We start from the raw sequence: 25591 nt of genomic DNA, 5'->3' as shown, positions 1-25591 counted from the left end.
GAACTGGAATTACCAGCGGCAATGTGTGAGAGCGGGAAAACTTGTGCAGGCACGTCTTTCTGTCCATTTGTTATGGGTCTGCCACAGAGAAACAGATAGCTTATGTTGGGAAAGTCAATTTAGTTTCCTGAGAGGCAGGAGTAAATACCTGGTGGCTGTTTAAGGTCTCAGTGTGGATCATCCATCTACCAAAAAGTGCTTAGGGCGCTTTTGTTGGGTGATGATATACCGTGCTTGAATGCTTGTGGGAAGCCTAAGAACTCATGGGAATTTGAAAGACTAATGCAAACTAACCAAGGCACGGCATATTCCCACTGGGATTCTGAGTGATATCTTCTCACAAGTGCTGTCATTGGTCAGAAAAGTCATCGGTCTGTTGCCCACTCGCTAAAACAGCCTTCATGTAAGCCCTGACCCAACCATAAGCCTAAACTTAACTAATGTCCATTAACAAAAGGACTTTCCTGATGACTGTCATTCAGTATTTTGAAAATATCTTTTGTGCTATTTAAAATTTTTTGGTTTGTTTGTTTGTTTTTTGTTTATCATAACAGGTGTGTCTTATTCCCAAAGGAGATTTTTTTTTTTTTTTTTTTTTTTTTTTAAATCAAAACTCTTTGGAATTTGTATCATATATTGAGATATCCATTGATGGGTGACTTTTTTTACACCACAGAGATCATACAGCAGAGTAGGAAGTACCATTGGGGTGGCAGGAATGGGGGAGTACAAGTGGGAGGCAGAAGTATAAGGGTGGTGGTTGGGGGGGACTAGCTGTTCTGTTCAAAGAGATTGCCTGTACTTTCTGAATGAGACTGTTCATCATCTAACACCTCTACAATACAGAGGATCCAGCCTGTTAAAGAATGAATGCCGTTGTGTCAAAAAATGTCGTACTATCCCTTACATTTCATTGTTATTGTTTTGTTTTTATGATATCCATCATTTTATAAAATAAGTGTCACTTTTCTTTTGAATGGTTTCATATTGGAAAGAAACCTTACAGTTTTTGTGCTGTATTTATACCATTTAGCACTGTACTTATATTTTCTGTTCTGCATTCCTATGTTGTCTGCTCTGGATGCTGTTTTTTCTTGAGTAAAAAAAAAGGAAAAGATGACAAAAAAAAAATCATGAGCAAACAGTATCGGGGGTTGGAGAGAAATTAAGATGATGGGAGTAATTATATAAAAGTTGTTAAACCCAGGCCCTCCCACTCCATCTGATTCATCCATCCATCTATCCATCCATCTGCTTGCCCCAAGGTGTCCTCAGACAGGCCTGGAACACCTCCACAATGAGGCGTCTGGGAGGTATCCTTATTACTGTAGATGCCCAAACTGCCTCAACTTGTTCCTTTCCTTGCAGTCCCTCTACTCATTATTGGTCTCTTTCTTTACCAATTCCCTTATTGAGTGCTGATCAATTTTCTTTGTGGGAAAAATTAGGTCCACATAGGTTTTCATAATCAGTGCAATTAAAAATATGCAGGCAGTGCCTCTGTATTTTTCCTTCTATTGGTGTTGCCAATCCTGCCAACTACAGTCCAGCACGCCACTCTTGTTTTTGGTTATCAGAAGAAGAAAAGATATTGAGGCACTGTTTGCATAATTTCCTGTGCCTTTTTTGCCACCTACCATTATAAGGGAAAATACCTTGGGTCTTTACCTTTTTATCTCCCTTTCTCCAGTGCTCAGACTTAGGTGATTAACCTCCATGCTGGTATTGATAAAAGGAATTGATAAGCTCAGAGGCACACAAGTCTAATTCTCTGAGGTATATGACTCCAGGTCTCAAATGATAACAGTTCTTGACTCCAATCCCTAGTATGAGCCTCTCACCCTGTCCCCAAGGCCCCGTCCCTGAGCCCAGCCATCCTGTAAAGAAAGTTCAAATCACCCTCTTGTATCTGTGGTGACATTTTGGTCACTACCCAAAGCTTGTGGCCATGGGTGAAGATCAACCAATAAATCTAGAGTTTGCCTTCAGGCTTAGCTTCACTACAACATTCCAGTACAATATAACTGCATGATTGCAACTCCTGCTTCAACCCATTTTACCCTCACTTATGTCCTCCACTTGGGGGTAGTAACTCACTCCTAACTTGTGTGCGTGGGGAGTGTGGGTGGGGGTGGGAGGGGGTTGGGGGTGAACCACCTATTTCCAACAGAAAACTGTGGCCTCCTACTTTGAGGTGGTGGCCCTCATTCCAACTTTTCACACAAGCAGAAATGCAACCCCTGAGGTCACAATACTGGACACCTTCCAATCCTGGACTGCGCCTGACATCCTGTCCATGAAAATCATGAACAAAATTGGTGGCAAAGCACAGCCTTGGCAGAGTCCAACACCCACTGGGAATGGGTTTCACTTGGTTCTGAGAATGTGGACACAACTCTATATTGTATATAATACTGCTGACACTGTTGGTATGTTGGTTGTAAAGGTGGTGATGATGATGTTGATGATTGTTATTTATTTCTTGTGGTGGTACGTGTAAATTATTATGTTGCACAGGGCTATGTGATCTCCTGCTATGATTCTGCCTGAGATGTTATAACTGTAGGTTTTATTGTGTAAAATGTGTATAGTGGCAAACTAGTTTCTCCTCTGGCAATTAATAAAGTATATTGTGTCCTATTGTATACAGCACCTCGAAGACATATGATTCCAATGACCCCTCTAGTATCCATGCTAGCGTAGCCTAAACAGTAGTTCTACTGTTTTGTTGGCACGATGACCTGCATTGCACCTCCTGATTCTGAATTTTGACAACCTGGCGTAAGCTTTCCTAGGAAAGGCTGAAGAGTGTGATACACCAGTAATTGGAGCACATGTTCTGGTCCCCTTTTTTGAAAATTAGAACCACCACCTCTTTCAATGTAAGAATATGAGAACCACCGACACTCTAAAAACTGTGATTTCATCAGAGGTTCTTCTTATATCCTATCGAAGCCAACAAAGTCCTTACAATTCCTCACTGGAAAACGCCCCACAAGACCTCCTTGAGTTAGTTCTAAGTACTTTCAGGATTCTTCATTTATAAAGGGATTCTTCCCCCTTAACAAAGGAACTCTTGATTCCCCTCAGGAGTTCCCTATATGACTGAAAATGGAAAACCCCAAAAATGTTCCTTGAAGTTCTCGGTCCTTGAACCCCAGCCAGCCTCATTCCAGGGATTGGGATGCTGTGTAAGAATGCCCTAAAAGTAAATTACAAAGGTTTTATTCCCCTCCACTTCCCTTGCCTCTGCTCTTAACTCAACTGCTTTAACCTATAGCTTCTTTGAATTACAGTGGTTAGCTAGATTGTGTGTCTCAATTACAACTCATAGAGGAAAATGTTTAGGTTCAGTTGTCAAGACTAGGATGTAAGTGTGGGTGGCAGTGGACCACACAACCACGGCTTCAAAGCTAGAGCCAAATACCTTTCCTCAACTTTGGAAGATTTGGTAAGAAAATTTATAAGGCAGGGTAGAGATTGGCAGAGGTGACCAAGGATACTGATGGTAAGAGATGTAGATGCCTGATATACAGTGTGTGTGTGTGTGTGTGTGTGTGTGTGTGTGTGTGTGTGTGTGTTTATCTGTGTCTTAAAAAGGGAATAGACTCAAATGTAGAACAACGGGAAAAAGACAGCCAGCTCTGCAAGAGAGTCAAAACAGAGACAGCACTGGTGGAATAATTAAGCTAGCTCAGCCAATGAGGCCTGTGATCTATTTTGGCCTTGTCACAAATATGACCCCACCCCCTCCACACACACATACACCCACACACATACAGAATCATATCCGCCTAAAGAGACAGATGAAGAACAAATCTAGATCAATTTAAAAGAGGGGCCATAAATGACGTAATGTCATTTATGTGCAGAACTGTTGACTGAGATCCCATCTCACAACAGTTGGAAGGCTAGTCGTAAAAGCTTTTTACTGCTGGCACGCAGCTTGATTGGGGGACAATTATAAATGAGGCACCAAGAGACCCATGTCCCGACTCATAACAACTCACAGTGACTACGGCCAGAGATCGCTACCTAAACATCAAACAGCTTGAGAAGTGGACCCACTTTAGTGTTTAATTGGATTCATAAAGGAAATATGGAGGTTAGTTCAGTCTAATGAGGCTATAGTGTACAGTATGTGTGCGCGTGGATGTGTTAAAGTGGTAGAATAAATCAAAGAAAGACCCTATGTAAGTGAGGAGAATGAGAATATGGGTGAGGGGGAAAGAAAAGGATGGAGAAAGAGGCTGTATATGAGAGAAGAGACGTGTGTGTGTGTGTGTGTGTGTGTGTGTGTGTGTGTGTGTGTGTGTGTGTGTATGTGTGTGTGTGTGTGCGCACACGCGCACACGTGCATATGTGTGAATGCCTGCTTGCCTGTCTCTGATGTGTTGTAATTATTCATGGTTTGTTTCGTCTGACTCCAGACCTACATGTTATGACATGGAAAAAGTAAACAGCAGAAAAACCTATATCCAGAGGCTTAACTTCATTTTTACTGTATACATTGAAGAATATATTGCATTTGACATCACCTCATAAAAAATGCTTTCATGGGCACAAAGTTGCCCCATGAAATCTTTTCATGCAGTCATTACTCTGCGAACCTTCACCCTTTCTCTCAGTGTAATGTTAGGCATTATTGTGAATAGGAAATTCTGACTCACCTGAGCAGCCACATCCATTGAAGAAAAGCAAGTATGTCAACAAAACCATCTTAACTCCTGAGCATTAAAACCTGCTGTCAGGTCTTATTCTCATTTTCTGGTACTGTACTGGTTCTGTTTTCCTTTTCCCTCCTTTATTCTTTTCTTTTGACTCCAAACAGCCAGCAATTACAATCAGCCTCTTACACCTCCTTCCATAATAATGGCTGGTGAAGTTTCTCGCCTCCAAGGTATCCAGAGAAGTAATAAATGAGTGATGGGGGAACGTATTTTCCTTCTACCATTTCCGTTTTGTAGCCTTGGCTTGCATCTTTTGTTTCAGAGAGACAGGCAGAGGAGGAGGGGAGAACTCACACTTCCACACACACATACACACCTCCACCACTCACCTTTTTACCAATTTGCGTCAGAAATATCCCTGAAATCAGAGAATGCTGGCCCTTTTCCCTCCCCGGACTGCCCATCTTTATCCTGCCTGGTGCATCAAATCAAAGTGTTTCCTCCCTCTGTCCTGTGTGGACACATGCCTGTCAGCGGCTCATCCAGGTTCAGGCTTTGTAGTTTGCTGCAGGAAGTGTCTTTGACTGGGTTTCAGAGAAGCCAAAGTGGGATGCAGGGTTTTAGGGATACGGGGAAATAAACAAGAGTGTAGATACATCAGAAAAATGGGCACGTGGAAATGCACATGTAGTAATGAGCTAAATGATGCATGAAAACCAAGATCATACAGAAAAATAGAAACCAAGGCATTCCCCTATGTGAAAATCCTGAGCCAGAGATGCATTCGTATGCAAGATGGTCGGGGATGGTCTGGTGGGAGAAAACAAGGCTTTTAATCAACACACACAGTTGTGGTGTACCTGCTTCGTATTTCTCTCCTCCCACTCAACTAAGCACTCTGCTTACCCTAGATCTCCACATCAAAGAGCCCTCATTACAGAAGCCATCACACATGCACAGAAAGATACAAGGAGAGGGAGAATGAGCCGAGAGGGAGGAAGGGAGGGGAGAGAGGTTGCAAGGAAGACAGAGAGGATGAGCGAGAGCAGCCACACTTCTACTGCATACAGAAGTATCATCCAAAACAATTCAATTCAGGATGCATTTTGCCTCTCCTGATATGACCTTGGACAAGACCAGGCAGAAACACAAGAAATAGTCTAGAGGTTGCCAGATAATGATGGGCAAAAAGGATCCCTGAAGCAGTTTTATTTTAGTTGGGGAGGTCTGAATGAAGGAGGAGTAGATGAATGTTAATGTGTCAAGGAGTCCAAACAGAGTGGCAACACAGCATAGAAATGAGGGTCTTGCTGGGCTTTGGTTTTCGCTGGCGAAAACAAAAGCCCAACAGCAGCTGGATGTCAACAGGAGTTGTCTTTCCTTGCACGGCCACCCAGGTGTGCTGCTCTCAGTCGTGGCAGGAACATTGTGTCAGGTGGTGAGGTTGAGAGGCTCAGCGACTGGCGCTTGAGGTCAGACGTACGTTTATTTACCCTGAGAGCTTTGCTGGGGCCAGGCAGGCCTCTGTCCAAAAATATCCACCGCAGAGACTTCCATGTCCGTCTGGTCCGCCAGGTGCTGACCAGACACAGCCTATTAGCAGCGTAAGAGAAACTTCCCTCAGACGGACTGTTTCTCTCATTCAAGGAACTGGACAATATTCATTTTCATTTACATTTGGGTGTTTAGTTGGCAGTGGTGCATGGATTCCCAAAAGGCACTGCACTGGATTTTCCTTTGGCCCACCCTTGGACCACCAAAAGATCCAAGAGATTAAATGTGGATAATTTTGTAATTTAAGGGAGTATCAAGTAATCTATCACCTCTGTTGACGACCCGTTGGAGCTGTAACAATACTGACAGTCTCCTCACCTATACATAGGGTTGATTGATAAGTTCGTGGCTTAAGTTTGAAAAAGATGAGCTGTGCAGTTTTTTTTTTTTTCTGAATTTACAAGCATTTCAACTTGCTGAATGATGACACAAAGTTAAAAGTTATTAATTTTCTGTTACAGATTTAATTAAGCCTTCAAAGTTAGTGGTTCATGAGGACATCAGCCAGCGTGCAGTCATCCGCGACCTCAGCCTCAAGGGCTTAACACCCATGGAGGTCCATGTGGACATGGTGGTCACACTAAGGGAGGAGGCCCCTTTGTACAGCTTGGTAAAGAAAGAGGGCGTCAGAGTTCAAACGTGACAGGGAGAGTCTAGAAGACGACATGGGTCCTGGAAGGCCAGTCACCACCGCCACACACTCCTTGCCTCAGATCATGACATCACTGATGTTATGGACCACTCACTTCCTGGGGGCCTAAGACAGGAGTTCCAGCACAGAGGGATCTGTTTGGTTGATTGATGTATGGTGCTTTACAATTACACATGCAGTGAGGTGGCATTCTCACAGTACAGATCAAATCCAACATGAAGACGTTGTATGTATTACAATACAAAATGTGGTTTTGCAAACTCTATTTTGTGTATGTTTGTTCTCAGTATTTTATCCTTTTTTGCTCACTGTTAGCATCAAGCGGCATGGCTGACTTGTCAGAAGATTTCCAGCCATTCCAATCCAATTTCCTGCATACTAGGGTTGCTTGAAGTCCTATAACCTATGGAATTGTTCCATAACTGGACAACTATCAAGCATGTTATTTGAAACGCAGGTTTCACGCTGGGCCTGCTGGTGGTGCTAGCGGGGGGGATCATGGGGTCACCAAAATCGCCAGCTTTCATCCTATAGTTAGTAACAATGCCATAAAATTTCATGGTAATGCGGAAAAAAAACCCCAAAAAACTGAGATATTAATGTGCAATATTAACAATATTTTCATCCTCTACACACAACAGAATGAAATACCAGCATACACAAATAGCATATCATATCTTCAGTTTATTGTGTTGGCATAGATGGATACATTTCAGCTTTAAGCTGAACAAAAGGAAGTGACATCACATTTAAAGGCAGAGGTGATGTCCAAGCACCAATCAGCAAAAAGAATAAAAGAATCAATAATAAGAGATGTGAGTGAGTGAGATGTTTTTGAAACCCTATTTAACCCTTTGAAACCTGAGCAAAATTAGCTCGTTGAGGATGCTGGGTGTCAAAGGGTTAATATGCAGCCATAATTACAATGACACAAACCTGTTATTTATTTATTTGTAATTTATTTTTTGTGTCCAAAAAAAAAAAAAAAAAAAAAAGTTTTCTTCCTGAACAATCCATCCCCCTCGCTTCTGAAATGTTGGCTCCACCGATGCTGTGAGTCCTGCTCACTCACTGGTGGAGTGTCTTCGCATATTGTTTCCATATTTTGTTATTATGAGTTTAAAGGCACCTATAGAACTTTTAAAAAACTGCTGCTTTCTCACAGCACTTGTTTCCTCCACATTTACCCACTGTATTTATTTATTGCTGCTATTTGCTATCTAATGCTATTTGCATTTTCCTTTCTTTCTATCTCCTTATATATTTTTTGTTTATTTATTTTTTATTATTGTTTCTATAATATAGTTTTATTTAGAGGGCTACTATTATTTTCTAGGACTGTTTTACTAATTTGCTATAATTTGCCAATTTTCAAGTGCCAATTTTGAAAGAAATTAAGTGAATTTGCTCAGGATTTAAAAATGATATATATGGCCTATATATTCCATAATAATAGATTATTTGATCTTTTCCTTCGTTTTGGCCAACTCTCTTTAAGTAAATGAAATATTAACTAACAAAAATCATGTGACACCATATCAATATCTCAACAAAAATGCCCATAAATTACAAGTAGTACTAGCATAGTAGTTTTTGATACCCAGCCCTGAGCCCTATAGGCATCACAGAGAAACAAGTAGTGTTTGTTTGCAGGAACACAGTTGCTCCATATAATTGCTCAGTGACTCACAGAGACTGCCTGGGATGAAGAGGAAGACTCAACATGGCCATAAAATCTCTATTTATTCCGTTGCTAAGGATGTGTGTTAGGTATAATAAATTGAATGTTGAAGGTATGAAGATATGAAACATGACAGTACTGGTTTTTACTGGAAGCCCAGTGGTATATGGGTCATAACTGTTACACAAACACAATTCTCGTTTGTTGGTTGAACCAAGCAAAAACCTAACACAAAGAGAGACCCATGGACAACAAAGGAGTGTAGAAATGGGACTCGAATTCAGTATGAAAGGAGCAGCAAAAAACTCAGTAATTATATGGCAAATTACAAAGCATAGACACAGTTTTAAGTAGCAGATGATTGTGTAATTATCTGAATAACTGCCAAAGAGAGACATATTTTAGTTTTATTATCAACAGGACCACAAGATCTTATCATTAAAGGGAGATGGGGAGAGAGATTTCAATGAAATTTCCAGGAAATACAGGCCAGGTTGTGAGTAAGCCTGTCAACAGCTACCAATAAGATGGTCCTTAATGCATGAAATGTAATAGCAAAAATGAAAATGAAAATGAATGGGTGAAATGGGAAACATTGTTCTGAAGTGGAATCTTTTTAGACAGTGGCATGCATGAGTAAAACACTGGCTTGATGAATAAAACTTCTCTGGGCACATCTGGAGGAATCATTACTGTAGCTAAGCATTGTTCTAACTCATACCGGAATGAACGGACTATAGAAATGATGATATACAGAGAGGCAGTAAGCACAGCTGTCAGTCATCACTCACACAATTGTGCTGTGCCTCTCATTTTCTGAGCTGCTCTCATGCTGTAACTGTAAATGCTGTTAACAAGTGAAAGCGCTCTATCTTGTATCTTTCTTGCATGCTTTCTTTCTTTCATTCTTTCTTTAGAGGATTTTTGCCTTTCTTGTATCATCATCATCATCATCATTATTATTATTATTATTGCATTGGAAGTAGTAGTAATGTAGTTTGTAGTAATTGTTTTTTGCTAATTTTATGGTAATTGTTGTGTAATATTTTTGGTCATATTATTGTAATTGTGTTTTGGTGTGTATTTGTTTGTATTTGTTTTATTTTTTTTTCCCCTGTAATTTTTGTTGCAATTTTATGGTACATTTACTGTGCCCAATTTTCCCCCAGGGGTCAATCAAGTCTTTCTGATTCTGAATTTAAATATTGAATGTTTTTTGAGAAAAAAAATCCAGTGAGTTTGCTCAGGTTTCAAGGGGTTAACAAACACTCAGTCAAAGTGTCTAATATAAATGCTGCTCTGTCTCAATGTCTTACTGTATTGTTCTGTATCTATCCTCAGTTAGTACTGTGGCTGCAGTTGCAGTCCATTCCCTCACTACTTGTGTAACACAGAACTGGAAATGTAGAAGCATTCTTTGCACTTTGCGCCTCCTGGTGGCTGAAAAGTGAACACTCTCTGTGGTGCTTAGAACTTGTGCTAGACTTGCCTATTTGTAATGTCAAGATTAACAGTGAGCTACAATAAAGGTTACAATTTAGCATTGCTTACACAATCATACCCTATTGATAACGCCTGCACAAATCTAGATATACTATGTATCCTTGCCTCACAAGGCTCACAACTGGTTTCATGTATTTCCATCCAGCTCAGTTTAAGGAACTCCTGGAATGTTGTTCCAGTGAACCACAAGACTGTGTATGGCTGCAACCTGATGGATGTCTTGTGGTCTCAATGCATGCAGTGTTTTAGCGTCTTGCTTTTTATTTGCTTGCTTAACATCTTTCTGTCATACTTACTTTTCTCTTCTCTTGGCCACATGTTACACTTTGCCTTTGGAAGCCTAAATCTGCAGCCTGATGGAACTGAGAGCTGAGTGGCTGGTCTGGATGGCTGAGTATTGACCTTGCTTTAAAGGTGACTTGATTAATGATCATCTAGTGGAGCTTGGACAACACCAAGCTTTTCTGCTGTTGCTTTTGCTTTAAATCTTTTCAGTTAGTTCTCTGATATGATGTTACCCACAATCACTGCTCTTGTACTTGTAAAGAACTCTGTAATCTTGATTTACTGTGCAATATAAAAAAAAAAAATGATTGATTGATTGATTGTGTCAGCATGCCCATGTAACCACGTGTTCCAGTGCAATCAAGACATTTACTGCAATACAGCCATACAAAGTACATTTCATACTTTGCAATTAAATTCATTCTGTGTTGCTATATTTATCTTGTTGGTGAGTAACTTAAGTGATGTTATCATAATCAAGGCCATAACCTCAGCTACACCTTTTTTAAATTAAAGGATCACTTTGCCGATTTTCAACCTTATCTCTGTCTATCTGGATTAGGGATATAGTGTGAAAAATGCCTGTGGTTGTTGCTGATGTTCTCTGTGTCTCTGGGGCGCAGCTGCAAAATCTGTTTTCTGATAAAAGACCGACATTTTTGAGACTCTTTTCTAACTTTCTGTGCACAGAGCCGGGGCAGCCAAATGAGCTGGGTGGGTTTTGGAAGGATTTGGTTAATGTGCATCATCCATGAGCATGATCCTACACTGAGTTCGCCATTTCATTCATAATGAGATGCAAGTAGAATAAGAAAGTGAGACAATTTGTTTTATTACATGAGATTTTGATGTATTCTTTCCTTTTCGCCTGCCCTTAATTTTTTGTCTTTTCAATGACTGGAAATGCATGACCTTATCATAGTGTCAAAAACAAGCTTACCATTATCCATCGCCATCTTCTGGGATCAAAAGGACATTAATATTTAAACCACATGAGATTACCAAATCTAAAGCATGGCCATATTTATGGCCAGGTCATTAAACATGATGGATGAGGTCAAATGAGGGCAGCTGATGTCTTGGAAGATCAGGAACTTTGGATCAATAAGGATGTTGCAATCTCTAGTTGTTAATATGCTGTCCAAGTCTGTCGCAATTTTGGAAGGCAGTTCTGCACATTCATCATAACAATAAACACTACATCTGGCTGGGTGATACACAACAAGCATCACACAAAAATAAAGGTGCCAACTGGAACCTAGAATGCGTCTTCATGGTGATGCCACAGCAGAACCTTTGTGATTCCACACAGAATGTTTCAGACCATGTTTCTTTAAAGAACCATTTCTTTAAATGGTTCCTCAAAGATTCCCCAGAGGTGCTTCAAAGACCTAATTCAAAAGTTCTTTGAGGAACCAGAAATGGTTCTTCAAAGAAATTTTACCAAAAAAGTTCTTTAAAGAACCCGAAAAAGTTCTTTAAAGAAAAAAGTTATTCATAGAACTTCTTTAAAAAATAGTTATTGGTAGACACAATTCATTCAATTGTTTTGTTTTATTTTGTTTTGTGTTTATTGTTGTTGTCTCAAATGGTAGTTGGTAGTTGATGGTTCTTCATGGAGCCACACAGGGTTTTAAAGAAACATTTTACAGCTGTTACCTTTCTGTGTGCTCATGATCCCAACTGTGTTGTACATTCAAATTATTACTTTTCACAGCACTGAACCTCCATCTTTTTTTTTTTTTTTTTTCTCATCTTGGATCTGTGAAGAAAACTGAAATTCGGAGCCCTGGCTTCACACAGTATACAGTTTTGTTACTGTCCAACCAAGAAACCAAGAAAACATTGAGGCCAATTTTTTCCATTCACTTGAAGACCGGACATTGAGGGCTGCAAGTTTCAGAGCCTGAGGACTTGGCTGCTGTACATCTGATTGTGGCTTCTGCTTGATAGTTAGCACATTACCACAATTCGTGCTAGCATGCTATAGAGAATGCTGATTCAGCACAACAGGGATCGTACAAATCTGAGATCAAAGACCAAGATTAAGACTGTGTCTGTATTTGTATGTGTTTGGATGCTAACTCAACACACGCAGTTTGAATAACAGACATGATTATGACAGCATGTCTGGGGGGCTCACATCTGCCAACATTTTCCATCTGCCCGTCTGACTCGTGCTGCCTTCAATTAACCCCTCACACAAACCACAGTGTTGGCATTGCTGTGAAAGCAATCAGGCATGGGTCAAATACTATTTCCACACAAATGGTAGGATTTGTTTTAACCTGCATAGACTGCAACAGTGGGTCATGTTTACTGCATCAGAACAGTTCAGGCAGCACTGGGTAAGTTCTAGCACTCGTGTGGAACCTTGGTGGCGTCGCACAAATCACAAAAAGTACTTTCAAATACTTCAACAAGGACTAAATGTTATGTACATGCTAGGGCATTAACGTAAAGGTCAACCCGTCGAAAGTCAAAAAATAAAATAAAATAAAATAAAAAAGGGTGCTGTGGTCATTTGTCGGTTTGTACATGTAAAGTAGCTCAATTTAAAGTTCACATCTATTTGGAGCCTAATATCACCATTTACAGTCTGAAAGGGCTTTACATGCCCAGATGTTTACAACAAACATGACGACACCCCCTAACTTAATCCTCATAGCAGGCAAGAAAACACTGCCAGAAAAAACCCAGCTGAACTGTGAAAAAACAGAAGAAATCTTGAGATGGACCAGAGAGAGAAGAGACCCCCTTCCTGGCCATTCCTGACAGGTGTGCAATAGGCGTTGACCCAGTGAGTAAATTACAACATTAAGTGACGATTATATTTGTTTGCTATGGTGACAAGTCTGCAGAACCATGTCATGCTTGAGAACTGTGTAAATATGTTGTCCTGTGGCTGTAGCAAAAGCTAAAAGAAATGGGGACATTTGAATCTGTATGTCATGATGTGTTTGTGGTGGCTTGTCCACGTCCAGTAAGTCGTCACTCTGCAAAGATAGAACTTAAAAATATGAGGTGACAGACATGTTTTCTCTGTCGAATAAAACAGGTTTACCAACTGCCTTTTGTCTCTTTGTTGTGTGGAGGTTGTGGTGAAACCTCCTGTCCCGCCTGTCACTGTACCTCCGCCTCCCCTAATGCCTGTCTGTTTACTGAGGCAGGACGTCCGTCCACAGTTCAAATCAACTCCCTCAACTGCTGACCCATTTTCAAGCTGTTTGCATTGTGACAAATGCCAGATGTTTATTTCTGAAAATGCATATGTTGCTTAATTATAAAGACTAGTTTTAATACCAAAATACTCTGTTTTGTAGATGTAGTGGTAATAATAATGATAATCTATATGCCTATATGCCACTAGGGACATTTCACTACTGGCTACAGTGGCAGTGGAGGGAGAGTCTAATGTTTGACCAGATTTAGTTGTTGAATTAATTACATTAATTACAGAGCGAAAAAAAAAAAACACAGCATGATGTGGGTGTTTTATATGTTTCTTCATATGTTGGAATCGATGGCAATGAGGTATCTGATGAAACAGCTAAAAGCCCCTGAAAATAATTGTTTCCCCGGGGAAAAGTGGTGAAACGCTATTAAAGTGTAGTGCATAAGAAATGGGGGGAATAATGGCCAAAATAAGCTGGAGGACTATTTTTCAATTCTGAAGAAAACCAAAAATAAGGCATTTGTATATAACAGAAGAGATGAGTCCAATGAACTGTAGGGTTTGTGCTGCACTGCTGGCTGGGGAAAGAGCCATTTTCAATAAATAAACATCCAACTGTTCAGAGTGAATACGGTGAACTAGAGACTTCATGGTGTATATTAATATACTATTCAGTATTCCAATGAAATTAGTTGAGAAGGGGATTAACAGAAATGAATGACAATGGATTTAAAAAAAAAACAAACAAAAACATTAGTGGCAGATCATCAGAAACAAGAAAGCACTGGAGAGAGAATAATTAGGCTACAATTTCTTAAGCCTGCAAAAATACATGCAAGAATTTAATAATACTGCAAAAAGGAAAAAAAAAAAAAAAACATCTTGGGTTGTTGCCGGATCCCTACTAGGGAGGAAAGCCCTGGTGCACTGTAAATTCTAACTTGTTCAGTTTACTTGAAAAAAAGTTTGGAAACCGATTGCCTCACTTTTACCCAGTAAACTTTCAAGCTAAATTCAAGTTAAATTAATGAACAGCTAAAAGTTAGGTGGAGATTGTTTTGTGAGTTTTTGTAAGTTGTTTAGTAAGTGTACTAGTAAATTGCAAGTAAGATTAGAGGTATTATTACAATCAAGTTTAGTCTTGGGCCTTCAATACTTACTTACTAAAGACTTGAAAGTGGTATTACACCATTATTTCAATTTAATAAACCTCATTATACAAAGTAGGCTTGTCTCTGAGAGAATTATCCTTCCAAATCTAATTCAATAATATTCTGTTCGGTACACTGCACACTCCGTGCTACCTGAGTTAACAATGTAACTGACACTGCTTTGACTTTATTTATTCCAGAATTTCCCTGGTTGGGATCAATAAAGTATACCTATCTATCTATCTATCTATCTATCTATCTATCTATCTATCTATCTATCTATTTCATATCCAGGATTTGACTTTATTGCAACACAATCCTACATCCACCTGGGAGAAATGCTGGATGGAGCTAGACCAAAAGAATAGACAATAACAGTCGCAGTACACAAATAATGCAAAACCATCTTTAATAACTCAACACAAAGCGCACATGATAAACAATACACAGACAAACTAAAGGAGCCAAACATCTATGAACTGGGCTCAGGAGATGTCTGTTGCCCAAAAGCATGCTGGGAAACTCCACTGACTGTAGTTTGCTCAGACGCTGGTCACCAAGAGACACAGAAGTCCACCACATTTTTTCAAGGCTAGATTTCTTTTGACTTGCACAATGCAGAGTCGCTAGAGTGGGTTTAAACCTATAGAGTTTTAATAGGCAGGAATTTCACTTAGTCTATATATTTTTGTAGTTGAAATCCAATTATTAAAAAAAAAAATCCCGTCTGGTTTGAGCCATGCCCACTTTTTTCCCAAATCCAAATCCAACTTATTTTGCCTCTAAACAAATAAAAATACTAATACTAATACAGATAGTGGTGCCTCCACATACCCCTAATACAAAATAATGTGAGCTTGTTAAATGCTAATGCTAACCTAAGTCAGAGGCAGGTTTTTCAGTATTTGGAGTTTGGCTTGGACTTGCCTGCTATTAACAAAAACACCTTCTGAATGAATTTTGATGTGTTCTGCATGGCCATTATAGTCCAGGTTCAAAGCAGAGATCAAGCCAAATAAGAGACACACAGTTCCTGGTAGATCTCCCAGAATCATCGCTCTTTCACATTCAGAATGTGAGTAGTCTGGAAACAGGTGTTATTCTTTTTGTGCAATGGCTGTGAGCACTGCAACCTCCATGGGCAGTGATATCGCCACGTACTGTTCATTATTTCAAAGAACTTAGATTCTCTAAGTTCATTTGAGCAGTACTATTTCTGTGAACTAGTGGAATCTTTATGTTCACAACACTTAACCGCAGATAGTAAACCAAACATATAGGTTAAAATCCAGTAAACTTACTATGTTATGTGTAGTAAGGTATACTATTTGCGTTTACAGTGTGTATCACATGGTCTATGTTAAGGCAGCCAGCAAAAAGCAGCCTGGATCTGATTTTCCCCTTAAATGGGACAAAGATCTGACTTTTTATGCCAGTGGTAACAGAAGAAAAACACAATGAATCTGACATTTTCAGCTCTGATTTTGGTCACTTTTACACTCAGTGACCACTTTATCAGCTCCACCGGTACAATCTAATCCAATCCAGTCCAACTGTTGTGCCATAAAGTTTCCTTTCCTGCTGCCTGTAATGCTCAGCTTTTCTTGTTGTCACAGTAACAGAGGTGTTCATCCACTTTTATGTTTGGCGCTGAGCTCATAGTTAGTGCTGCTGTTTGTTGACAGCTGTTTCTACTATTTTGTCCCCCTCATGTATATAAATAGGGAGGACAAAAAATTATAAACACTTCTAAATGTAATGTAGTCCAGTACAAGAACTGTGCAAACTACAACCCCAATAATAAACACAGAATTAAATGTACACATTCTCCACAATGTCAATAAAAACTGAACATTATAAACTTTGTTAAAAGGTAGAATTTATGGCAGAGCTGCTGAGCTGAACTGCAGTAGATTGGACAGCTGGAGCTGATAAAGTGGACACTCACTGTATATGTTGTCCTAAATCAGACACATATCTGATCCCTGCTGATGTGATCTTGGGTGAACATTCACATGAGAATTAATGTGTTTTTTCCCCACATCCCCACATCACCATCAATATTCCTTCATTCATTGCAAACCATCCTCCAAAACTGGAGAAGCAGTGAAAAATTAAATATCTCAGTATGGACAGATCTCTTTATAGAACATATAACAATGGAAAAACTGACAGTATATATTAATCACAAAATGCATCAGTTTGACAGAGCTTGGGAGCCAGTCCTCTCTGCACATCTCCCTGAATGACACACACTGCATAACACTCACCTGCACTCCTCATACCTGCTTCTTTAAAAGCTCTCTACTTTTCCCCCCCTTAATCCCACGTCTTTAACAGACACACACACACACACACACACACACACACACACACACACACACACACACACACACACACACACACACACACACGTGTGTGTGTCTGCTTTGACTAGCTAATATATATATATATATATATATGTGTGTGTGTGTGTGTGTGTGTGTGTGTGTGTGTCTCCTGATGTTTCAAAGTCTGCCTTGCTTGTCTCGCCCTCGCCTCTTGTGTCTTGCTTCACTAAATTAAAAAGAAAGTAGAGCCTCCTGCTGTTGATAACTCAGCATTACTAGTGACGGAGGCCAGCGGGCACACTGATGATGAGCACGTCTGGTGTTTACATCCGGCACTGAGCGGCATAATAAGACACGGACCCGGAACGGCACTGAAGTTCCCAAGGCAAATGTTTCCGCCCGGCATTCCTTTTAGTGGGACCAACGTGGAAGTTTTGTGAACTGGGGTTTGGTTTGTTGCGCGCAAACTAGTCGCTATTTTCTGTGGACAGTTTACTACAGAGGGCACAATGGCGCTTCCAGGCAAGTTTTAAACGTCTGTTATATATTTATTATTTCAGAGCCCCTTCAGGTAACGACAGTTTGATGAGAATGTAATTGCCAGAAGGTGAACGTTAGCAGTGTTAGCCAGACTGCTGTTATTAGCCTAACGCTAAGCCTACTTTGACTACCTACTGTAGCTAGTGATGTAGCTAAAGCTCTCCGGTGTGCTCTGAAACCCAGCAGTGTGGAAGTTACACGACTAAGGAGCCTGTACTGTAGTCTGTTACATAGTGGCAGCAGGGACACACGGGCTGTATGAAACACGGACAAACCTAACAGCTGTCTGTCTCTCTTTCACTTCTCATGTCATCAGAAGCTTGATGTTATGGTTGGCGTTCTTCTTGCTCAGTCACAGGATCAGTCACAACAGAAATCGCCACGTCCGGTAGAATAACCAAAGCGTCACGGTCCAAATACTAAAACCGCTCATTTTGTGTATCACAGGTCCCAATAAGGACAATATCCGGGCTGGCTGCAAGAAATGTGGTTATCGTAAGTACACGCTTTGATACGTCACTTCCTGTGAGTTTGGACAGGTTTTTTCTCAAGGGTTAAAAATGACCATTATAAATTAAGAATTGTGGAGCTGCAGCGGCCCCTGGGCCTTCAGATCATATGTGTCAGAAAATAAATAAATAAATGATAGTTTGGTGTGGACAGCAGCAGAAATCACATCATCATTTTACTATTTTTTTTTTTTTTTTTTACCAATTAAAATGAAAAACATGATGCAGAAATGATCACTACCACTAAAATGGCAAATCCTATGGCAAAATCTGTCAGAATAATCACAACATGATTTCTTAACCATTTCGTGCAGCCCTACATGATACTCATGAATTTTCTCAAATAACCAAGTGTATTTATTTTACATTTCAGTGAAATCAGTGAGGGATTATGACTTTGCCTCTCACCTTGGTCACTGTTGGTTGCCTGTAATGCTGGTGATCTGGGAACAGTTTACTCTTGTGTTGTTTTGTAAATCGCTCTTAATTGTATCAGCTAATTAGCCAAGATGTCAAAGCGCTGATGCTTTCCTGCTTCATCGTACTTGTTTATCCATTGGATTCTCGTTTCCCTAGCTGGACACCTGACGTTTGAGTGTCGAAACTTTGTCCGAGTCGACCCGCAGAAGGACATTGTTCTGGATGTAAGCAGCACCAGCAGTGAGGAGAGCGAGGAAGACTTACCCGAGGCTCTACGCAACGAGAAGCTCGGTCCCAGCGGCCAGCGCGCTAGAGGTCAGAGGAACACACTCTGAGTCAAAATGATTAGATGCTTTTTACTTGTCTCCCTGTTTGCCTTAAAGTAAAATTGATGTTTTTAGCAGAGTGCTGGGTTGCCTAGTTCCCTGGACGTGATGGTGAAATATCCTCATCAGTGACTCTTTGTTCCCCATCCCCGGGGCTGCCTCTTCACAGTCCTGTGGCTATCCTGTCACTCCCATAGCAAGACAGACAGGGGTCCAAAATGGCAGCACTTGGTCGCATTAGTTATCCACATAAACAAATATGTGTATACATATATTTAAATGTAAAAAATAGTTTTGTCCTAATTTTCCAACAATTTTATGCTAATTTTCAGATTTTTTTTCCTGTTAATTTTCTTGTAAGTTTTGACTGGTTTCTTGCTCATTTTCAGCACATTTGCTAATCACCTTTTTCCCATGTTGTTGAAAAAAATCAAATGTGTTTTCTCAGATTTCAAAGGGTTAATTCACTAGGCATTACCATGGCCCAAAAATATGTGCAAGGGATTATTTTAACATTATGTTTTAATATCACCACTGTGATTGTATCTGACAAGTATGTCACCTAGACAACTCCAAAATGATCCAAAACAGCATAATTCAAGTGATCTGAAGCCAGATGACTGCACTATTACAATAAGTCCAGTCAGACTTATTGCTCTGTCTGTAATTTTATGCTTGTGGCAGGTTCCTATGATGATGATCGAAAAAAGAGAAACAAACGCCGCAGCAGCCGAGACAGAAAATCAAGGAAAAGGTAACTTTTTTCATTTCAAGACTTCAAATAAGTTTGCAAGGCAACCTCAGAGTTGTCAGCTCTGTGGGAATGCTCACTCTGGGAACATAAAACTGCAATTTGCACAAAAAATCTGAGCTCCTGACAGATTCTGGGACACAGAAAGGATTTCCCCAGTCATATTCAGTGTGTGCATATGCATGTAAATTATCCACTATTATTCCAAATATGATTATATTCGGAGTCTGATACGGGTGACATAAACAGCATATTCTGTTTGGATATTTCGAATTAGGCATTTTTCTGCATGTAGGGATGTGGGATATGCCAATGACCTTTGCAGAAAGGTGGTTGAGCGAATGAAAGAGGGAGACTGTTTGCACTGTCAAACAAGTTGGAGTATGGACCTCTGGATGTAAGCAGGAGTATTATTGGAATTGTCATTTTCATTAGCGAAGTCAAGTGCACAACCCGGATTTGTAAAACGTGTTTTTGTGGTTCTAGCTGTGGGACAGTGGGTCGTGCAGTTGTACACTTTGGTATTTCATGATCCTGATTTAGTAGTATTTGTCTGTCCTAGATCTTCATCATCAAGTGACGAGGAGGCCGTGAAGAAGAGAAAGAAACACAGCAGTTCAAACTCATCGAGTGATGAGGAGGAGAAGAGGAAGAAGAAAAAGAAGAAGAAGAAACTGAAAAGCCACAAGAAAAAAAGTAAAAAGAACAAAAGAGAGCATGGGAAGCAGCACAAGAAGCAGAAGAAGAGGAAACAGGAATCATCATCTGAGAGTTCCAGCTCATCCTCAGACAGTGACTGAGAGTTGGCTCAGGATGCTTCCTATACTTAGTTACAGTTGCAAAAGGCAGCATCATTAGTGTTGCAAATTACAAAACCTAGCTGTTGTGTGGATGGAATCAGTTTGAACAGTCTGCAGTGATGCCAAACCGGTGGAATCACGCAGAGATATGTTGGATGGATGTATGGATCTATACAAGAATACTCAATTTGTTCTGCCAGAAATCTGCTGTGAAGTGACCTGCATGGTTTCCTTACAGTTATAATGGCTATCCACTGTTAGCACAGGTAATGCTGAACATCAGTGCAAGATCTTCAATGGAGAAAAGAATTCCCAAAAAAGCCTTTGACCTATGAGTGTGCAGGGACCATGTGTTAGGCTTTTTGATGCTGTCCTGTTTTTTTTTCAACCTCTTCTCTTTTTTTTAAGACATAGTTCTCCCATTTTACAAATAAATCTTTATGACTGTATTTTCCCCATTGTCAACATCCAGAAAGATCTGGCAACCTCTGCACCTCCTGTATCACTCTGCCCTAGAGGAGCAGCAGCCACCACAGTGATGAATTAGATTGCTTGAGTTTGCTACTGTTTGTTTTCTTCATTGGACACATTTATGCATGTTCTGACAATTTGAGGCTGTAAAAATTCTGCCACACATGAAACGTATAACTTTGTTTTAAAAAAACTAGATAGTGTTCACATTAGCGGTAACTCAGGAAAATCAGGAGGTTGCTGGAAGTCCATTCATTTTTTTATGACCAGTAAAATGCTGGCCAAAATTAACCACATTTGTCAGACTTTTTTATTGTTGGATGGCAACATGGTCTGAACTATGTGGTCACAAATCATATTGCTATCATACTATGATTCGTGATGTTAGCGGTAGTGTGAAATTTTGTGTCAGAATTTGCATTTCCGTGAAAAAAAAAAGATAAAAATGATGTGTTTTTTTCTGTGGTCTGTAAAAAAACAAATGTGTTGACTTTCGCCTAGAGAATAGGATTTGTATGCCAGGGCATCTCTGTTGCACCACAGTACTTTTGTCTATTTTGTCACATATTTTCTCTTTATCAGGAATTGCAGCTCCTGTGGAAAATATATAAATTTTTCATCCCTACACTCAAGAGCCAAAAAGGTTGTTGGTTTTAATAAGGGATCGATCACTATTGATTTTTCAGGGCAAATAATGATACCAATTTTAAGTAATCCAGGATACCAATAACTGAGACTAGAACACTGCGCTCTTCTGGCGTGTCTCCCTCTACTCAGCCTTTCACCCCAGGCCTGCCCCTTATCCTTCTTCCCTTGGTGATAATCAGCTCAGAGAATATTCATGTGAACCATGAGCGCTGTACTGTGAGTTGGGAGGTGAAGGTGAAGTGACTGCAGATAGGACCACAGGAAAACATGCCAACGTTGAGCTTCAGTTTCTGAGTAGACTCATGTTGTAGGAGTCAACAGTTGTGTGTTGACTCGGGCCGCTCAGAGATTTCGACTCTCACAGAGTCTTAATCCCATGCTAGATGAGTATGACGGGCCCTAACGAGTCTACATGTTAATCTTGGTTTTGATTGTGCACAGTGGACAATTGCAACTTGGTTTGACCCACTTCCAAGTCTTAATGATCTTTCACCCCACTTCCCATTGATTTGACAATACTTCCACATTGACATTTAATACTTTAACGTTGATGTCCTATGCCTGGCACGAAGCATCTATATTCAGCTCCCATTTCCAGTAATATGGAGTACTACTACCACCTGGTGGATTTGAATACACCTCCAAGTTCAATAACAGAATTCAAATGTAAGTTGTTGACTCAGTATTGGCCTCTGTAGCCCTGGCTGTATTAGGGTTCAATCCTGATGCCAAAGGGTGTCTTTGACATCGGTAGCAGACACGAAAGGTGTGTAATCACGCTGCGGTATTTGACGACCATGTGTTGAATTAAGATGCCAATCACTGTAAAATTCAGAACCTTGACCACAATAATCAGCCGGGACTGATGTTTTGTCCATTACAGTTTAAATTTAGCTTTGCATTTCAGGATGCCGTGAAGCCTTCGATCAAAATAGTCCTCCTTAGACATTAGCTTAAGTACATGAAACTGCATCAGTATATTTTGCTCGGGATCCCATGTGACCCTTCTCAAGGCCCCTGGTGGTCAAGGTCCCTCTTTGGGATGTCCATTGGACAGTTAACACTGACGTTGCATGCAGCATATCAAGTAACCAAAGTTAATTTCCAAATTGCTGGATGTGAATTTGTGGAAAAAAGCCATTCATAGTTCTCCGTAAAATATAATGGATCTGGGCTGTAAAATTATTTGGTCAACTAAGCACCTCTCAAATAGTATACCTCCACTTCGAAATGTGTTTGAATGTTGTTTGTTGTCTTCTCTGAGGTGTGCTGTTATCTGTTGTAATGGTTTTTTTATGCAATAAAAATGTACCTTTTCATAAAGCTGTCTCAAGTTGGTACAGTATGTGAAATGATATACAGTATCATTTACAGTATTTATAGATGCAATTAATGGCATGTAGATGCCATTAATTCCCTACCCAGGAGAACCATATCGACCTTGAAGAATACACATCATCAGTGACATCATACATCAGCAAATGTGCTGATGATGTGGTAAAAATAAGGACAGTTAAATCATTCCCTAATGAGAAAGCCTGGATGAATGGAGAGGTGAGAGCTCTATGTAGAGCCAAAAAAGCTGCCTTTAAGTCAGGTGACAAAGAAGCCTACAACACTGCCAGAGCAAAACTGAAAGCTGGCATCAAGGAGGCAAAGCGAAGGCATCAGCAGAGACTGGAGAGAGACCTCAACACCAACAACAGCAAAGACTTGTGGCAGGCGGTCAAAAATGTGACAGGCTACAAAACCAGGAGCGCTCCCATCATGTGTGAGGCCACGTTACCAGACGAGCTAAACACATTTTATGCTCGCTTTGACCTCCTCAACAGAGAATCAGCTGTAAAGTCTACTCCGCCTCCAGAGGACCGGCCACTGTCAGTATCCACAGTGGATGTGAGGAAAGTCCTGCTGAAAGTGAATATGAGTAAAGCTGCTGGGCCTGACAACATCCCTGGCCGTGTACTAAAAACATGTGCCAACCAGCTAGTAGATGTCATTACTGACATCTTCAACATATCGCTGTCACAGGAGAGTGTTCCCACCTGCTTCAAGACAGCCACCATCATCCCTGTGCCTAAAAAGTCTGCAGTGTCTGATCTAAATGACTACCGCCCTGTGGCACTCACCCCCACCCTGATGAAGTGCTTTGAGAAACTGGTTCTCCAGCACATAAAGAACAACATCCCTGCCAGTCTGGACCCTCAGCAGTTTGCATTCAGAACCAACAGATCCACAGAGGATGCCATATCCACTGCTCTCCACTCAGTCTTCACTCACCTGGAGAAAAGCAACACCTACATCAGAATGCTGTTTGTTGATTTCAGCTCAGCTTTCAACACAATCTCCCCCATGAAGCTGATTGGAAAACTGAACACTCTGGGCATCAGTACCACTCTCTGCAACTGGATACTGGACTTCCTCACAGTCAGTCAGTTTGGATTGGCAGTCTCTCCTCCTCCACTCTAGTGCTCAACACCGGAGCCCCCCAGGGCTGTGTGCTCAGCCCCCTCCTGTTCACGCTGTACACCCACGACTGCAACCCCCGACATGGAGAGAACTCTATTGTGAAGTTCGCGGATGACACCACCATCATCGGCCGGATTTCCAACAATGATGAGTTTTCATATCGGGAGGAAATCAACCATCTTGCAGAATGGTGCACAGAAAACAACCTACTGCTCAACGTCAGCAAAACCAAAGAGCTGATAGTTGATTTTAGAAAAAAGGAGGCAAAGACACACAACCCTGTCTACATCAATGGAGCTGAGGTGGAGCAAGTGAGCAGTTTCAAGTTCCTGGGACTCAACATAACAGAGAACCTGTCATGGACTTCACATATCTCTGCCCTGGTTAAAAAAGCTCAGAAACGGCTGTATTTCTTAAGGAAACTTAAGAAAGCAAAATTCCCACGCCAAGTTCTTGTCAGCTTCTACAAAGGAGCGACTGAAAGCATCCTGACTGGAAACATCACAAACTGGCATGGGATGTGCACGGCCCAGGACAGGAAGACTCTGCAATGAGTGATTAAAACTGCCCAAAACATCATTGGCACCCATCTACCAAGCCTCAGTGATATCGGGGAGGTGAGGTGCCTGCGCAGAGCCAAAAGGATCCTAAAAGACAACACCCACCCCAGCCACAGCCTGTTCACCCTGCTGCCGTCAGGCAAAAGATACAGACAAATTCCTGCAGAGGGCAGCAGTGCATTTAAAATGAGTGAAGTCCCTTAAACCTCATGCAGGGAAGAACAAAGGAGTTGTCATAATAATAATACTTATATTACTGCTTCTAATAATAATTATGATAATCTTTATCAGTGTTATCGTGCATTTCATGCACTAAAAAGTGCTTCACATGAAATAAAACAATAAGAACAAAGTGATTATTTCAGACAAAGTCCCAATTAAAGTGCAGTTGAAATTAATCAGCCAAAGCGTATCAGGAAATAACAAACAACAACAACAACAACAACATTTTATAAATTGATGTGTCATGTATTAAAAGCACATACAGTAGAAGTCAAGGCCACTATGCTTTGGCCCTGTGCTGACTTACATCAAATACATCAAGAATGAGCAGGTTAGAGGATGTGTTTCTTGAATACACAGGAGAAGGTGTTACTCAGATTAAAAATCCCTTTATCATAAAAAGACCTGAGTTTGTTTTCTGCAGAAGACAAGACTGAAATTAGCATGAATACACCTGCTTTTATAAACACAAACTTCTTCACCAGTGAGATTTCTCCCCCCATTTCTTTTATTCCCTGATGGACTTTTATGTTTACCAGTGAATGTATTTCTCCCAACTCAGACATCAGTCATGATAACAAATTTCCCAAAAATCAGAGTCATGTTTACCAGAATTTCCTCTGGCCTTTTGCTGAACAACAACGGGATGCTCACATCATTTTTGGCAATAACAGAACCCTTTCATTAATCAGCAATCATTACGTAAAAGGAAATTATTCGAAGATATGGCAGGAGTGAATACTTCTCAAAAGGAATGCACAGCTGATTTACTGCAGTATTATAAAACTGAGATGAGTACAATTTATTGTTGTGGTGTGTAAACACAGCATTCAAAGTTGGCCCCTCCTCCCTGGCTAAACTAACCTGGGGCAGC

At 40.5% G+C, this 25591-nt stretch overlaps 2 protein-coding genes across 2 annotated transcripts in view; one reads left to right on the top strand and one right to left on the bottom strand.

Moving 5' to 3' along the window:
• The window catches only part of alpi.1 (alkaline phosphatase, intestinal, tandem duplicate 1), a 39120-nt gene extending 32893 nt beyond the window's left edge, over positions 1–6227 (bottom strand). Inside the window, exon 1 of the mRNA XM_030049633.1 lies at positions 6164–6227. Within this exon, the coding sequence (XP_029905493.1) occupies positions 6164–6227 (64 nt within the window). The remainder of the gene's footprint in view (positions 1–6163) is intronic.
• Positions 6228–17367: 11140 nt separating this feature from the next.
• Positions 17368–22789, top strand: srek1ip1 (SREK1-interacting protein 1). The gene is made up of 5 exons (XM_030050237.1): positions 17368–17523; positions 17989–18036; positions 18627–18785; positions 19481–19550; positions 20110–22789. The coding sequence occupies exons 1-5, from the start codon at positions 17511–17513 to the stop codon at positions 20345–20347; spliced, it is 528 nt and encodes a 175-aa protein (XP_029906097.1). The 5' UTR covers positions 17368–17510; the 3' UTR covers positions 20348–22789.
• Positions 22790–25591: the final 2802 nt, after the last annotated feature.

Source organism: Myripristis murdjan, chromosome 4, assembly GCF_902150065.1.
Source record: "Myripristis murdjan chromosome 4, fMyrMur1.1, whole genome shotgun sequence".
In the NCBI taxonomy this organism is placed as follows: domain Eukaryota; kingdom Metazoa; phylum Chordata; class Actinopteri; order Holocentriformes; family Holocentridae; genus Myripristis; species Myripristis murdjan.
The sequence above is the reverse complement of the archived record's forward strand: the minus strand, read 5'-3'. Positions and strand labels throughout refer to the sequence as shown.